This window comes from Struthio camelus, chromosome 3 (genome assembly GCF_040807025.1).
Source record: "Struthio camelus isolate bStrCam1 chromosome 3, bStrCam1.hap1, whole genome shotgun sequence".
Taxonomy (NCBI): domain Eukaryota; kingdom Metazoa; phylum Chordata; class Aves; order Struthioniformes; family Struthionidae; genus Struthio; species Struthio camelus.
Window position 1 is genome coordinate 96,620,110 of NC_090944.1, and position 18,485 is coordinate 96,638,594.

At 38.9% G+C, this 18,485-nt stretch overlaps 1 protein-coding gene across 4 annotated transcripts in view; it reads left to right on the forward strand.

The window, feature by feature from the left end:
- The window catches only part of CHRM3 (cholinergic receptor muscarinic 3), a 278,715-nt gene extending 260,731 nt beyond the window's left edge, over positions 1-17,984 (forward strand). For all 4 annotated transcript variants that reach the window (XM_068936459.1, XM_068936461.1, XM_068936460.1 and 1 more), the window contains one exon: positions 16,135-17,984. In XM_068936459.1, the coding sequence (XP_068792560.1) occupies positions 16,135-17,962 (1,828 nt within the window). In that variant the 3' untranslated portion in view covers positions 17,963-17,984. The remainder of the gene's footprint in view (positions 1-16,134) is intronic.
- The last annotated feature ends 501 nt before the right edge of the window (positions 17,985-18,485 follow it).

Below are 18,485 nucleotides of genomic sequence, written 5' to 3' on the forward strand. Positions count from 1 at the left end.
AGTATTTAAAACAGTCGCATTCAAAGGCCGGAGCAGTACTACTCGTTATCTTTCTGCACATGATAGTTGTCAGGTTCGGAACTAGTCATAAGGGATATATGGTGTAGAAAGTTTCCATGTGTAGATGAAAACTTTATACTGATCCAGAAGCCCGTTCCATTGTTTACTTGTGGTTTTTTTTTTTTTTTGTTTTGTTTTGACGAACCAGGGATTTTTTCAATCCCTGTACCTGGAAAGGGGTCAGCTTTGACATTGATACACTACTGAGGGAAGCGAAGCAGGGAACAGTTGCTGGGGGGTTTGCTTGTTTTTACATCCAAAGGCAATATTGCAGTGCATGGAAGAAGGCAGGACTCAGAGTCCTTGTAGTTAAAACGTTACATAAATACAGCAGTGGCTCAGGCACGTTCCTATGCTGTCTGGTCTTGCCCATCTAAATCAAACAAGCTAGCAACAATCGTACAAAGCAACAGCGTTTGACCTCATGAGGACCGAGGTTCTTTAAATGTTAACATAGTGCTCACATGTTATATTCACATTCATCAATACACAGTTATGTTCCTCGCGCATCACTTCTGGAGTGACCCGTGAAAACGATTAGGGTGAGTCTTATAAAATATGAGCGTCACTTACACAGGAAAGATAAAAAAAGACCGTGAGGATGTGGCCGGGGTCAGAAACAACCCAGTCGCTTGTTGTATCTGACCACAGAGTCTCTTGAGGAGCCACCACCGATTTCATCTCACCTTTCTTCTCCCCCTCTATTCCAGCTGGATTCGGGTAAATCCAGGGAGCGCGCTTCGCTTGTGTTCGTTAAGGCACCGTCCCGGGGCTCCCTGTCTGTGACCTCCCCCGTGGCAGCGAGCCGTAAGGGCTCGGGGCTGTGCAGGCCCGTCAGCCCGCGGCCGCTCGTATCACCGGGAGCATCAGCGTATCAGATGGGCCGCCGCGGGCGGCTCTTCTGCCGCCACAGTTAGCTGGTGTGAGAACGGGCCTGGGAACAGGTTGCGTTCCTCTTTCTCATCTGTCGCTTTTAACGTCGTCCTGCTTTATCGGGTTTCCCCTCCCTTTTGCTCCCAGGAGACGGTACCGCATCTGAGAGGCGCCAGGCCGTGATTGTCTCGGGGCGGGGGGAGCTGTGCAGACGCTTGCTTTGGTGGTGGTGTGCGCAGGAGGAAGGACGCTGCGGAGAGGCTCAGCCTCAGCTTGCCGTGCTGCAGCTCTCGCTTCCCCAAAACTGCCGCTCCCTCTGGAAACCCGATTCTCTTTTTAGCTCAGTTCTCCACCCTACTGTACCGAGTATCTGCGATCAGGTCTCGGCCTCCACTGAAATGGTGGAAATCTGAAGTAACTGGGTGAGGGATTTTTTTGTTTTTTTTTTTTGGTACGAGATTGGGGTCTCCTGAAAGCCAGGGAGACACTGTGGCTTTTTATTTCTCTTCACCAAGGTCATAGCTGGCACTTTTGCTGCGACATGTAGGAGAAATGAGACACTGGTCTGTTTATAACATGTGGCAAAACAGTTCTGCGTGTCTGGTCACTACCTTTGTCCCTCCTTTCCTACCCTCTGCATTTGCCTTTGTGCCATGACACACTAAAATGTAGGTCCTCTCAGACAGGCACAGCTTTTTCCTAGCTGGAGCTGGCAAGTGCCCAGAATATGTTAGTTGCACCTGCAAACTATTTTGGCCTCCAGAATTTTGTCCTGCTACTGACGTATATGAGTGGACAAGTACAGATTGGGAATTTGCAGCTCAAGATGATGGTGCTTGCATACGAATGGTGAGGGAATTAGTGTGAGTATCAAGAAAGCAGTTACAGTAATTTAACACAAAGTAGAGCAGGTACCGAAGAGAGACTTAAGCTTGCTGTGGAGCATGGAATTGGCACGCAGCTGCTTTACTTCTCCGTATAGTCTCTGGCAAAAGGGGCAACTGCTACTTAGTAACTTGGCACATTCTGACATTTTAATTTTGCTAAACATTTTTTTTGTCATGAGTACGCATTCTGAAGTCTGATCTCATTTTTGCTTCATAGATATGTTTGAGGAGGAAAGTTCAGCAACTTCGAATCTTTTCTGTGACAAATAGCTCTCAAACAATTCTTCTTCTTGCTTAATTTTGAGTACTTTGTCACTGAGCATGACTTCCCTAGAAGGCTGTTACAAGCCCTAGCTGTTCTTGATATCTTCGCTCCATCGCTTCCAGACCCCTCTCCGAGCTGTAGCTGCGGCTGGTAGTAGCCTTGCTTGCTTGCAGCCCATGAGGGCTAGCATTAAGAGGGAGGGCTGACAACAAGGAAATGCTGTTTCCAGCTAGTGGAAATGTCCTTTTACCTCAAGTGATTTTGTTGCCACGTTTAGCTACAAGAATCCTTGCTCCAATCAGTTTCCTGCGTACGCTCCCTGCTGTCAGGGCTGGCTGTTCGGATTCACATAAGGAGTTATCAGGTTGCCTCTTAGTCATCTTTTTACCATAACATACCTATTTAGTAGTTTTACCCTCTCTCAAGTCATTCCTTCCAGCAGATCTGATAATATGTTCCTTTTACCTTTATCCAGTTTGCTGTTGTTTGCCCAGTGACATTTCATGCACGGCCCCAGAAGCTTTTGACACACAAACATTGGCAAAAACGTGCGGTTTTCCTTCGCTTTTCACCCATTATCCTGGTGTTGGGGTGCAAACCCTCACTGCCGCTCTTCCTCTGGCAAGGAGCCCTGGGGTTCAGGGTGGCCTCTGGAGGGGGGATACCTCAGCCCTCAAGGTGAGCTTCTCCGTGAATGCAGGCAACCATCTCACGGCACCTGCAAACGGGGCTGCACCAGGCATAGTCAGCTTAAAAAATCTCCGGGAGCTGGTGCTCAGGGCATGCAGGCTGTCAAGAGGCAGAGCCTACACTGGCTCTTCTGCATTAAATCTCTCCTTCTGCAAGAAGAGCAGCAACTTCAAGTTTCCCTTTCTCCATTGCCCCCAGCAGACATCTGCTGTCCATTTGCCGCCTCTGCAGTCTGCCCACAGGTAGCAGCGGGCACTTACCTGATGAAGACTTCCCAGTCTTAGGCTTTTTTGCCGATGTATATCACTACAGGACTGCCAAGAAAGGTTAATAAAGACAAACAAGCAAACAAACAAACAAAACCCTCCTGACTGCCAGCCAAATAGGGATTTGTTTTCTGATCCGAAAAAATATTGATCAGATAGACCCATAAGAGCCTGGAAGTACAGCTCACTGCCAAACCAGAGGATAAACGTGGGGCAGCTGGAAGATAAAAGGCAGATGAATGGAAGGAAATACTTAATACTTAATGAAGCATTCATACTTCTAGTTTTGGCCAGTGGGACGCAGTGAAGCCGCATGCAGCATGCATCCCTGTTCTTACTTTAAGCATTAAAATTCCTCTGATCTTTTAGCGCAGGAAAGGATTTTTCTAGGCAGGCATTCTCCTTCTGACTTTCCACTTCCTTTCCATGTTCCACCTGCCATCTGATCAACCCTATGAAAAATGGGAAAAATATTTTACTTCTAATTTAGCTAGGACTCCTGGTATGTGATTTTAAGTCTTTTGTTGATCATCCCGAACTTTAATGGGTTTGCAGAACACAGAATTTTTAGGCTTGAATGAGCAAACACAGATGATCATTAGTTCAATTTACCTTCTTAGTTTAGAAGCAAAACTCTGTTATTTGGGTAGCAACCTTTATGCCTAATGTAATTACATCTCCATGTGTTTTTCTATTTTTCATGTCAAAATGAATGAAACCTAAGACACAGCAGCCAGGAGGGAATGTAGAAGACCATGAGTATATTAGCTGTGTAGTGAGTGCAAAATGTGTAGAGTAGTAGATGAATGCATAGTTGCTGAATTAGAAAATGGTCTTTTGTTGATCTTAATGATCTTAATATTTTAGAAGCATGCAGACAAAACCCTGCAAAAATATATGTCAAGATCTTTATTTCGCAAAACTGCAAATGCAGAAATTGAGGAATACCTGTGCATTACTAAGTTCGACTTTGCAGTATCCTTTCAAAGTAAAGTGGTGTTGCTGTAAAGATCTGAATCAGTGACTTCTCCTGTACAGCATGGAAACCCTATGACAGAAGTAGGGATACACTTCAGTTTCACATTTAACTTACTATGAGCCTTTCCTTTGTCCTGAATATATATTCTTTATACTAGAATTGTAAGAGTATAATTCTAAAACTTTAAACTCTCAGGAAATATTTCAAGTAGGAAGAAAAGGCAGATATTCAAGCAAACAAATAGATAGCAACCTAATGAAATGTCAGTTGGAAGAGGACTCTTTCACAAGCTCTACCAACAGCCATTACATAGAACAATTCAAAATAAACTTCTCACCAGCACCTCCTACCCTCTATGACCCTCCCTGTCAGGACTATTTTCATTGGTCATGTCTCCATTTATGTTGCTTTGTAGCTGGAAGAATGAAAAAACAAAGAAAAAACTGTGAACAAACCCTACAGAAGATTATAGCAGTGATAACATTATGTAATTACTTGTCTGTATATAATTAAAGAATAATTGTTTACATTTATTAAAACTTACAGTATCTGCTACCATTGGTTTCCAAGGGACTTTAAAACTTCCTTGCAGCGTACGTACAGGGAGTTCAACTTTGGAATGGACCAATTTGACTAAGTTGCAGAATTCCACCAGGACTTTCTCGAGGTTGTGTCTATTTTAGGAAAAAGGGAAGTTAAGTCAGGATACAGCACAAAACAGTTGTCGGTAATTTGGCTGTTAGTTTGATTCACACTTATGCTATTTTAATAATTTTAAAATATTTGAATTATATGCATTTATTTTAGCTACTGTCCCTGTAACAGAATAGATTTAATTAGTTATAATTTCCACTTACATGCACAGGTTTTGAGAGACTACTTAAAATTTGTGTTGCAAATTCCAGACTTTTTTTCTAAATAACTGTTGTGCCACCTAGTGGGTATTATACCACACTTTCAAACAGATGAAAAAAGATTTACCTAAAGAGGTACCAGTGAATAATGAAATACAGTGTCAGTATTGATACAAGTATTTACAGTGAAGAGTGCAAACAAAGCATTTTGCCTTTTTCCATTTGATTTAGTAGCAGAGTGTTTCATTAACATAAAAATTTTCCATTTGAACTATATGATAGAATTTCATTTACGGTTTTATTAAAGTAGCATAAGTTATAGAAAGAGCCACACAGCACCAATCTTCTAATAGTTCTTTTGCCCCAGCAGTAAATCCAGTTCCTATGAATCACTAGCACATTTCATATACTTTTATACTTCGATCAAGTCATCAAAATGAAAGAATATTTCCAAACCTCAAAATCAGAAATTTCTAACTTATAATTAAATAAATAAATACATTCACTGAAAATGTCCATTATCTGACTACGTTCTATTTCACTTGGGAACTATTTCACTATTGAACTATTCTCACTTGGGACTAAACTAAACTGTTTTAAAAACTTACATAATTGTATGACTGAAAACCCTGTTTAGAAAAATAATAAACAATATGATTAATAACATAATATTTTGCACATAGAGTAAAATTATATAAAATTTCCTTTTCAATTAAAATAGTACCAGTGTCCAAATATCTACATATATTTCATTGGTTAATAGCTATTTCTTAGCAATTTCTTCCTCTAGCTGAAACTTCTCAATAATTTTTTCTGTCCTCTTTTTAAGTAAACCATCTGTGCAGTGTGGGAGTGTTGATTTTCCTACAGTAGATAGCAAAAATATTTCAAGCAACAAAGGGAACAAGAATAAATTTCCATTAATAAAGTGCTAATTCCTAGCACCGTCCAAGCTACATTATTCTGTCTTCTGTAAAATTGCCAAAGTATCCATCTTTAACAAAAGCTGTATTAGGTAGTGTGTATTTTTGGCATCTTCGTGCAATGCGCTAGATAGTATAAAATGTAGTGTCCAGCAAAACTACAATTTCAAATGGTTTAGGATTCTCTCATACTCAAGAGAACTTTAAACTCATGATAGTTAACACACTTAAATAATGTGTTTTAGAGATCTTTCATATAACAGAACCTGAAGCCAAGTGAAAATTGTCATCTGGACTGGAGTCTTTGATACCTCTTCGTTAGACCTAGGTGTAAATGCATCTTCATAATTTCTCTAAATAAATAACAGACCATATCTCTTATCTCAATTGCTCTCAGCATTTGTCAAAAAAATCTGAGTTTCAGCTTGACGTTGACAGAAAATGAAATTACTTTGCCAATAAAAAAAATAGGTTTTGAAATGGCAAAAAATCAAAACTATGATGTGAGTTTTTATTTATGTTTTTTGGTTTAGGTTATTTATTTTCCCTCCATTGAAAGGACTTCCAGAAAAAAAATACTTTCAATTCTCTGGCTTCAAGGCTTGACAGGATTTTGTCATTTCATTTTCTTCGTACAGACAAATGACATTGAGAAGAATGTTTCAGGTGTCCTCTTCAAAGCTCAGTGTCCAGGCTCTCTGTCCTCTTTGATATTCGAAAAATGTCTACACTCTCATTTTCCAGTTTTCTTTGATGGTATTTTGTATCAGTGAGACAGATTAAAAACAAAAATTTATCTATTTTTATAGCATAATCACTTGATTACTTTGGTTTGAAACAGTTTTGGTAAAGATAGACAGGAAAAAGAGGTCTGCTGATGAGGTCTGCTGCACTGTGCAAATATTCTCAAAGGCTGATATTCTCCTTAAATATTGATTTTAAACATATCCAAAGATTACTTAAAGTAGGATTGGAAAGCAAATCTAATAGAATTTACAAAGGGCTTCCTGTCTTTTCTGATATGTGCTTGATAGCAGACTCTTATTTCTTGATATGAATTTGCGCAGACATTGTTTTTTTTTTAGGGAAGGATGGAACATTTAGTAAAAGCAAAAATCACTTGGAAGACTTCAAATTTTTTTTCCCACTCTGTGTAGACACATATTTTTCATGCTTATTCAAAATGTTCTAGTGATAAGCATTTAAGACTACCTAGGAGGAAAATATAGTTAAGCTTAAGAATTCCCATAGTTTTATTTTCCATGGCCATATTTTAACATATGAACTTCAAATATGTCTTTAGGAGTATTAGCTGTGAAGTCGATGGATGGCCTTTCACAAAGAGATAGTCGAGTATCTGTACAGAAATGTGCACAGTGAAGTTTTAGATCAGGACTGGGATTCAACATCACAATAAATAACAAAATATTAAGCAGTACTGTGTAAAAAAGTATATAAATAATAAAATGAAGAAGTCTCTAAAAAGGTTAATTTTTTCCTCAAAGGAAAAAAACATGCACTTATGATGCATGAACAAGATAATTACATGGCTATTTTTCTACTTTCATTTCAATCTAGTTTCATGTTTAAGTTCAACCTACTAACCAACCCTTCTGCCAAATCGCCCCATCCCCAGATGCTTACAATGCACAACATCAAAGCCAGGGGGTTTCTCAAGTGAGTGAAATTGTCAGTATTTGATTGTAATCCTGACTACTTTTTACACCACGTGTCTGTTTCCCCCAGTATCAATTAGACAAATGGGATGTAGTGTTAATAAAGCTCTCTAAAATAAGCTGTCTGGCGATTTAAATCATGTCGTATCTTCACAAGAATGCACCTCCTGGTTTTAACAGTTATATCTAATTAGTCAATATTTAATATATTTAATTGAGCAAGACCTAATTTGTTTTGGTTTTCCGCAATTCAAAAATTGTGGACGTTTCCCGAATCTGGCTTTCAAAGGTTTCACTTTGTTCATACGAGCGGTTCAGAAAATAACCACTAAGTGCATGTGCCGAGAGCGAAAAGGACAATTCCTTAAGCCGTTCTGTTGCTATTGCCAATGGTAAACAAGTCACTAGGCTTAGGTTGCATCAGACCTGAGCTTATTAGGTTCTACCTTGCAAATATTTTAAAGGATTTCAGGATAGGATTTCTCTGAAACTAAAAGTCATGAGGTGAATGTGTACTGAGTCATTGAGTCTATGGAATAAGTAAGTAAGAAATTGCACAGCTACACTTATTCAGTAAGTATGGCTATCTGTTAAAATCACCATCTTCTTAACCAGGCAGCCCAGGATTTTGATTTATTATTTGTAAAACATATTTGGAAAAATCATGCAAGAGAATTCTACAGTTAGGTAGCAGATTCGACTTAGATGAAAGTCCTAAACACAAGGGATCAGAAATACATGTCTGGAGTTTTGAAATGCAGCCAACGTGTAACGTGTCTGAATTTTTTTCTTCTGGTCCTAATGGCAGCACAGTATTTATTCTTATTTATATAGCTGTATAAGTAAGCAGATGTTTCCACTGAAATCAATATTTACTAGCCATTAGAACACATCAGTATTCAAAGTTATATTTTTACCATAATATAAAAACCTTCCGGGAAGCAATATTATATGAAATAAGGTGTTTAGAAGAATGAATTTTGTAAAGGCAAATGCAGGGTAAGCGAGTAGGACACAGGATGGAGGCTGTAGATACGGTTGGGCATCACGACAGTTGGCCTCCTTGTCAAAGTGGAGGGGAAATGGATTGGCAAATGAAGGAATAATTTCCATGGCCCAGCTTGAGATGCTGCATTTCTCCGTGCCTTTAGGTGGGCAGTGCCAAAGGGCGGTTCTCTGGCAAGAGCTGGTGCTGTGGCGCTGGGGCCAGCTCAGCTCCCAGCACCCTCAGGATGGGACATTCCCCTTAACTGGCTGTAGGGCAGCAAAGGAGGTGAATCAGGTAACTTTGGTGCCTAGCGTTAGATTTTGTAAATGCTTTCCAGAGCCATGAATATGAAACACGTGATTAAAGAAATGAGTTGCTTGTTTGCTCCCTGTTATGCCTCCCACAATAACAACAGCAGCATGATAAGCAAATAAGTAAATCTAATTCGTGAATAACAAAAGTGATTTTAAAGCACGGGCTTATTAAATCTAGATAAGTTTAGTAAGATTAAGCAAAACATCTTTATAGATGAAAAGCAGAAGAGATGGAGGCTGAAGTGCTTGCAGTGATCGTTCATATTAGTGGGACGTGTTTGAGCTTTATTTGCATCAAGTTGACAGTTAAGTAGTGAAAAATGAATATCACTATTTGGAAAATGTGACAAGAGTATATGTATGTACACATATGAATATTAAAATATAAAAGTATATCAGATATTTGTGTCTACTGTGAACATCTAAGAGAACTGGCTGGAATATTTCATAATAGGATCAATTTCTATGGCTCTGTATTTGATCTTGCAAAGCTGCAAAACTGTGAGTGTAACAAGATTGATCATTAATATAAGTAAGTCTTTATAAATCTGAGGTCTTGTTCACTGCTCATTACACTGTTCTTCCTGTTATCATGCACCTATCGATAAGGAATACATTATCTTGTGTAACATGAGCTGCAAGTAATGAGAGCTGCTATATAACAGATATAAAACCCTGAATGCTAGTGTGAATGCTTGCATCTTCCTTTTGTTTCATTTCAAGTTTCAGAAAATCTTTACTGTATTTTGAAAAAAAATCAATGTGTGATTTGAAAAATTGGCATATGTAACCTAGGAATAATTTCAGGAAAATGTTCAAATGCATATGTATTTTTTATTTTGCCAAATGTGAAATGCTTAAATCTTAAACTTTTGCATTTTGGGGGGGATCTTATACAGCCAAGCCTAAACAATGGCATCTGACTTCCCAGAAATTTCATCTCAGAGCCTCTTAAAGACAGCAAAAAAAACCAAATTTCTCTGAGAAAAGGGAGGTTGTGTGTTTCACAGAATCACAGAATGGCCAAGGTTGGAAGGGACCTCTGGAGATCATCTAGTCCAACCTCCCTGCTCAAGCAGGGTCCTCTAGAGCACATTGTCCAGGATCACGTCCAGGCAGGTTTGTGAGTAGGAAGGTCTAAGGAAAGGAAAAAATATGGCAAACTGAAATATGAAGTATTGCCAAAATAACTGAAATATGAATTAAGCAAAAAGAGATGTGAAATGAAGTAAAACTGTGACTGCAGTGTTCCTACTGTCTATTCTATTTTGCTTTCCATAAACTCAGCAATGTGCAAGGAATTAGTCTGTTCCAAAAGTCCAGGCTTTGAAGTCCACATCTATTGTAATTAGTGAGCATTTCTGCAGCTGCTCTCTCCTTCCTTTCCAATAATCCCTAGTGAGACACTTCCTATCTCATGCCCTCCAATGGAGCATGGAGCAGAAGTGCACTGGAGAGGAGATGTGTGAAAGGCTCTATAGCTGTTGCCTGTACTGCGCAGGCACTTTCCTCAAAGTGCTGGGAAGAGTACACTACCTCTGATGTTCTCTGTCCAGGACCTTTCATAAGCTCTTATTAAAAAACAAAAACAAAAAAACCCAAAATCACTAGCAGTAATCTCTATGCTATAAGAGACATAAGTCTATATGGAGTAAAAATAGTTTCCTTTGTTACTCACAGGCGTGAAACTGTAATCTAGGACATTGTACCTGTGATTTGTAAACTCTCATCCTGGTAAGAACCATGATGATTTCACAGATTTGTTTGTTTAGTTTTCCACAGTGCTGCACTGTGCATTTTACGAAAGTATTTGTGGCTCCTTTTTCACTTGGTCGCACACCAGTCTATCTGTGAACTGCTGAGATTTGGCTTGCTGGGAAGGGGTTGGCAGGCTGCATTGTAGGATGTGCTTTTCTATCTGAGCCATGGACCCAGGACACTCTGTTTCCCCGTAGTGCTTTTTATACTCGAACTAGAAAACGCATGGCAGTTTTAGAAAGAGGAGGATAACTTGGCTTGCTGTGGCTTCCTAAAGCATTGAAATCCCTGTTCTGCTACCAAACTTATAGATGAGTGAAGAAAATTTGGTCACTAATTGAAAGTAGAGTTGTGGTGGTGGTGGTGGAGGTAGGTTTCTTCCATGAAAATGAAAGTATGAGAAGTACATTTCTTGCTGAAATAAACACTTTGATTGCAGGAGTTGTAAAAGAGCCAGAATAAAAAAGGACTATATTCACAATGCTACTAGCACTTTCCTTTTACCTTTGAGGATACTGACTTGTCCTGTTTATGAAAAAATGATGTAATACTATCATCACAACTCTGAACTTACCTTTCAGACTTCTCAAACAATACTTAACTAGGCATTGGATGTTACCTTGTAGAGTTTCTGTAAGTGTATGTGTGAGGAGGAGATGCTTTATGCCTTTCATCCTCTGCTATCTGCCCCTAATGTCAGTGAAGGAAGGTCTGAACCCTACAATACTAGTCATATCTGGTGTATAGTTGGCAAACATAGTCATTTCAGATCTCTCTCATGCTATTTTGACTTCATCCCATGTGAGAGTTCTAGAAAATATATCTCTGCTTCCTAAATATAACATTGCAAAAAGGATGTTTTCCACGGATCTTGTTTGATGCAAAGATTTCCATTTCATTGTGACTAACCACCCTGACCCATAAACAATTGGCAAGAACAGTTTCAACACTTGCTGAAGTGATTAAGTGATTGCTTGTGAACAGTCACTCACAACTGAACAGTATTTTTGCTTCATTTACACACTGAGTACTGTTTCACCCTCTCCTGCAAAGGATAATACTTTTGTATATTAGGTTTCCAGGTGCCTTCATTAACAATTTTTGAATATGTGGGATCTCCATTTATATAGATATACTATGTGTAAATGAATGTCCTCTTTGGTCAAGACAAAGGAGTACAGCTAGTAGGAGTGTGTGTGAAGAGGTGTGAACAAAAAGCAAGAGCATGGTTCCCATCCAGGCCCTCCGTCTGCCTTTTTGCAAATGGCTTTCTGCAGACTTTTGGCTCAGCGGTGTAGGTGGAATGAGTCCATCTCATACTGTGCAAGTTTGGCCTCTGCAATGTTTTTGAAGCAGTGCGAGACAGATCAGTGGGGATGTCTTGTGTGTGTTTGGTGACCTGAACTAAACCAGCTCCGCAGTCAGAAGTGGTATAGCCAGCAGAGACAAGGAAAAAAATACCTTGTGTCCCACAGCTTCTCTAATAGAGGGCAAGTACATGGTCAAATTGTTTCAGAAAAATCCATGTAGATTTTATTGAGAGAAGCATTTTGACAAATGTGTAGATTTTTGATTGAGAATAAAGAAAAGAGATGACCCCATAGGTACCACATAGCAATACAAATGAGAGAGGGCTCAATGAACGAGTTACAGGCTGTAGCTTACCTTTTATCCATTCGTGCTCTTCTATGTCTTGCCTTCAAGAGCTTGCCTACAGATAGTCTTTGGAAAAAGCACAAAATATTGATCTTTGTTTTAGAAAACTGTTGTCCAATTGCATGTTCTTGTTCACTTATTTATAGCCATTTTGTGAAATAGACCTCAGTGTATTTCTTTTTATAGCGCCATCTTCATGACTTCACCTTCATATTAGCCATAAATCTAAAGATGCTGAAACCTAAGTTGGTAAATGCTTGCTTTGTGAGCTAAGCTTTATTTATAAAGAATAAACAGATTAGTCATCCCAGTGAGCAGTATAAAGGGAATCTTCCTGAGCTGACTTTAAGACTGATAACCACTTTGCTCTGCTTCATCATTAAAACCTATAGGGACCGTTCTCTCAAAGGGAGCTTATCTGGTATTTGGCCAAAGTCACCAAGCACTATGCTGTGCCCTACTCGTTCCAGCAGCATCTTTATTTCAGCAGCTCCACATGTTTAAGAGCCCAAATCTTCTGCTGTTCTAAGACATCACTGTTCTCATGGATTTCTGTAGGATGAGAGAATGAAATTTCTGCAGATATTAAGCCCAACATTTCAAAAGTGCTGAAGGGCAAAAAGTATAGCTAAACATAAAATGTTATGACTCTTTAATATGCAGTAAATCGATGCATTTGCTGGCATCGTATTTTAATTCATAGGGAGAAATGCCCCACACACCAGTGGCTTTCTTTCCAGCTTCTTTGGTAAAGGTTTTGCTTCTTTTCCTTCCCTTTGTCATGTTTCATCACTCACACTGCTATGAGCATCCAGCATAGGCTGTTCTTCCACCCACCATTTCCTCCTCATGCCCCAAATCCTTTGAAAGACACTTGCATGAATTATGTATTAGATACAAATTATGCATTATTATGCATTACGTACAAATTCAGCGCCAGTCTTCAATATGTTTAATGCTCTCTATTCCTGCTTCTTATATGTCTTACATTAAGCTGATAAGAGTTGTTACTCTGATTGTGTTATACCCTCTAATGAAATTTCCCATAAAGTCTGAATCAAACAGGCAGAAGAAATGTGTGAAAGCCATAAAAACAGACAAACCGATATCTCGATAGCCACATATAATGCAACATTTAGCACAGACAGAGTTGTAGAAGGTTTATTTGTACCTAGGTATGAGAAAATCAGCTGAGAATGTGGGGAATCCTGCTTAGCTTCGACATTTCTGCAAAGGATCAGTCATTTTTATAATATATTATAGTTGTAATGTTATGTGGTATCAGTGTAAGGTTTGTGATTAGTTACCATGTTGTGTATTTCTTATAACTTTCTGGGTTTTTTAAACTAATTATTTAAAACACATAATTATAGATCACCTGCCACTATTCCTACTATGTATTTGCTTTTCTACTTCCTTGCAGTGTTTCCTTCTTACAAAACTGCTTAAAGACAAATAATTCATACGACTTAAGTTCCTCGCAGCTCTCTTTGAATTGCTTTCCTTTTCTGATGCATTATACAACTAGTGATTAATGTCATTTTTCCATAAGAAAATGAAATTTTCATTTGAAAATGAATTTCATGATATTGTACAGATTTGAATAAAATACTCCATGATATTTCAAAGTAAAAAATGTTTGGAAAAGTTTCTTTCCTAATTCCTAATTTCAATTCATTTGTGAAATAATTTTATATTTTGCACTCCAATTTTCTTGTCAGCAAAGTACTAGTTAGATTAATGAAACAATAGTATATCATAATAATATCACATGCGGTAAGTCATATCCTGATATTAGTTCTCATTTCATAATGATGAAAACAGTCTAATTTATTATTGTTTGTAAAGTGTTAGGTACAGCTTAAACATTTCATCTCCCTTCCTAGCTCAAAGTGCCTACTGTTTGTTCTGTATTAAAGCAGATTGGCACTTTGATCTAGAAAATAAGATAAGCAGTTATTGTATAAATTAGAGCAGCAGCTGTTTTCAAAATCTGTATGTCATCTGGAAACCTATTCCTCCAAAAAAAAAAAAAAAGTACAGTCACTTTCTGCTATCATGTGGCTCAATGTGTCAGTACTACTGATAGTAAAGGAATAATTAAAATGGTATAAAATAACAAACATTTTAGAGGAGCAGTTTGACAATTAAATTTGACCAATGTCTATAGAATCTTTTTATGTGAATATTCAGAAATATTTCCTTCATGTTGACTTTTCAAATAAAATAGAACTTGAAATGTCAAAGTTTTTTGTTTCAACACACTTTGATTTAAAACAACTTTATTTCCCTTTCTAGATTTTATATTTCAGTAAATGTCATTTACAGTTATTAGAATTCTTACCTTTTTTTTTAAAGAAATTGCTAATATTACTCCAAATTTACAGTCTTTCTATTTAGGATAAGAGTTAAAAATGTGTAATTCCTCAGAGCAATATTTACTCTTATTATTATGTTCGTATCTTGTATGATAAAAGGATAAATGCATTAAAAATTGGTTGAATTATATTAGGATAAGGCAGCTTTGCTGTAACCTTGTCTTTTTATTAGTTAAAGAAGCAACTTAATATCTCATTTACTTTAGATCCCCAAAAAATGTTTTCTATATTAATTATTGTGCATAAGGTAAGTGAACTAGATGTTGGTCCATTTACTCTGTATATTAAAGGAACTGCAGCATTTAAAATCACATGGTCCCTTATGGCTTGCCAACAAAAGTACAAGTACGGTTCAAGGGAAAACAATGTAGAAATTAATTAAAGAACCTAAAACAAAAACTCCACTTCTGTTTAAATATTTTGTGTAGCACCAGTCCATTTTGGTGCTCATTATATTGTGTCAAAATATATTGAGCCTGGACTGATTTGCAGTTAGAAAATAAACAAACATTTGACTTTCACAGCATATTTTGTTGAACATTTACCGTCAGCAAAAGACGTTTTCATCAGAGTTCTTGCTGCTTGATGATAAAATTGATTTATAAGAATGAATCTAGTCAGTTGACCACAGAAGTTAATGAAATAAGGAGAATGCAAATTCCTATTCTGAGCATGACTTCATTTTACATAAGTACTTGGGGAAAAGGTTTAAGTTTTAATTATGAATCCCTTTCATGTATTTTCCTCTTTTCCTAAAGTGTTTAGTGATTGCTCTGACATCTGCCAAACATTTTTTCCTGACTCTGGAGACCATACTTTCAAAGGAAATTTTAATATGTGTTGCCCCAAAGACATTTTGAAGTCATTAGATGTACAAAATCCGTAGTCCAAGTATAAAAAATGGGCATGAAAAATGAACAGTGGCATGTGCAAAAAGTACTAATGAGAACTTTTAGTACCTTTATCAGATAACTAAAAATGAAAAGATCTTTATAATCTCAAGGGGTATGGTAGCCTTTGACAAACATTGAAACAAAGCTGACTTTTTATAGCTCTACTTCAAGGAATGAAAGATGGGGCAATATTTGGATTTATCATTAGCTTTAGCTGGGGGCAGCTGAGACTGGGGCCGCAGGAGCACTGAGGACCAGCACTGAGTCTGACCTAGAGGGTCTGGAGCTGCACGTGTCTGACATTTGGTTTTTGAAGGCTCCGGGATAGCAGGCTGTTGAGGTGTAAGGTTTGGGGCAGATCAATTATAGAGTTAGTTTTAATACTGTTGTGGATTCGAATTCTCTTGGGATTTTGGTTATCCTGTGACTGAAAGTTTTGAAGGAAACCATATGCAAATATAACAAAGATCCCAGCTTAATCACAGGTGTAAGGTGAGTACTGCCACATATGTATTTGACCTAGCAAGTGTCACAGACAGCTTTGCTTGTAAAGATAACTTTCAAAGTGCTTGGGGGATTTTATGCATATAAGAATTTGGAAGATTTTTTCATTTACTGTTCTCACTTGTTCACTTGGGTGTTCTTCTGTTTTGTTCTGTTTTCCTGCACTGCAGACTATGTCAGAGAGCCACAATGATCATGCACAATAACAGTTCAGCCTCCCCGCTGTTTGCAAATGTGAGCTCCCTCTGGAATAGAGATTCCCGTGGACCAGGACTACTTGATGAAGCAGCATCACTCATTGGCAGCTATGATTTCCCTCAAACAACAGAGAGTTTTCCCTTCTCCGCTGTGGGATCAGCAAATAGGTCCCTAAATGGCACGAGCAAAGACCCTCTAGGTGGACATGCTGTCTGGCAAGTGGTTTTGATTGCTTTCCTCACTGGGATCCTTGCACTGGTGACCATCATAGGAAACATCCTAGTGATTGTTGCATTTAAGGTTAACAAACAACTGAAAACGGTCAACAACTACTTCTTGCTGAGTCTTGCTTGTGCAGATTTGATCATTGGTGTTATTTCCATGAATCTTTTCACCACATACATCATCATGGGCCACTGGGCTTTGGGAAACTTGGCCTGTGACCTTTGGCTCGCCATTGACTATGTTGCCAGTAATGCCTCTGTCATGAATCTCCTTGTTATAAGTTTTGACAGGTATTTTTCCATCACTAGACCACTTACCTATAGAGCCAAACGAACAACCAAAAGGGCTGGAGTTATGATTGGTTTAGCATGGGTCATTTCTTTCGTTCTTTGGGCCCCTGCCATCTTGTTCTGGCAGTATTTTGTTGGGAAGAGGACTGTGCCTCCTGATGAATGTTTTATCCAGTTTCTAAGTGAACCTATCATCACTTTTGGCACTGCCATAGCTGCCTTTTACTTGCCAGTCACCATTATGAGTATTTTGTATTGGAGGATCTACAAGGAGACCGAGAAACGCACCAAAGAGTTAGCAGGGCTACAGGCTTCGGGCAGTGAAGCAGAGGCAGCGCGCTTTGTACACCAAACAGGCAGCTCCCGGAGCTGCAGCAGCTACGAGCTGCAACGGCAGAGCATGAAACGCTCCTCACGGAGGAAATACAGACACTGCCACTTCTGGCTCACGATGAAGAGCTGGGAACCCAACACAGACCAGGGAGACCAAGAGCACAGCAGCAGCGACAGCTGGAACAACAACGACGCGGCTGCCTCTCTCGAAAACTCAGCCTCCTCCGACGAAGAAGACATTGCTGCAGAGACCAGAGCCATCTACTCGATTGTGCTGAAGCTTCCTGGTCACAGCGCCATCCTCAATTCCACAAAGCTACCTTCTTCAGAAGATTTGCATGAGTCAGGGGATGAACTGCAGAAATCTGACATGGAGTCGAAGGAAAGGAAACCTAAAAAGTTGCACCCTCCAAAAAGTGTTCAGGATGGTGGAAGTTTCCAAAAGAGCTTTTCAAAGCTTCCAATTCAGCCAGGGTCAGCAGTAGAGACGGCCACAGCATCTGACGGCATTTCGTCAGTGGCCAAGACATCTACAGCCTTGCCTTTGTCCTTCAAGGAAGCAACCCTGGCAAAAAAGTTTGCCTTGAAGACCAGAAGTCAGATTACCAAGCGAAAACGAATGTCACTTATCAAAGAAAAGAAAGCGGCACAAACACTCAGTGCCATTTTGTTTGCCTTCATCATTACCTGGACCCCCTATAACATCATGGTTCTGGTGAACACCTTTTGCAATAGCTGTATCCCCAAAACTTTCTGGAACCTGGGGTACTGGCTTTGCTACATCAATAGCACGGTAAACCCCGTGTGCTATGCACTGTGCAACAAAACATTCAGAACCACTTTCAAGATGTTACTGCTGTGCCAGTGTGACAAACGGAAACGACGCAAACAGCAGTATCAGCAACGGCAATCCGTCATTTTTCATAAGCGGATCCCTAGGGAGGCTTCATAGAATAGTATTTTTTAAACAAATAAAACAATAAGGAGGGAGGATGGGATGGGACGGGATGGGACGGGATGGGGAGGGAGGGTGGTTCCAGGGTGCTGATTCAAACATTTAAACATCAAGACGTGGAAGCAGCTGCCAGGCTTATGTATCCTTTTAATAAATCCAGTTTAGTATAAATCAAATCTGCATTCAGCAAAAACTAACAAACTTCAACATTTTTACTAAGTAATGAAAGACTTAATAAAGTTTTCCTACCAAATTGCAAGAAGCTGTATAGCAATTATAAACCCATTACTGATCTGCCCAGCTCTTTGATTGTAATCAACTCTGGGATCTCAGGTAAGCACATCTAGCTAGCCCAACTCTTCTGTTTCCAAGGAATCCAACAACTTTCGATTCAAGTCACATACAGACGTAGCAAGCTACACAGGATTATGAAATTTTTGAGACACTGTATAGGTTGCAAAATTGCTTCTTCTCGTCCAAGTAGAGCTTCCTGTCTACTCCTCTTTGGGTGTATTGTTAA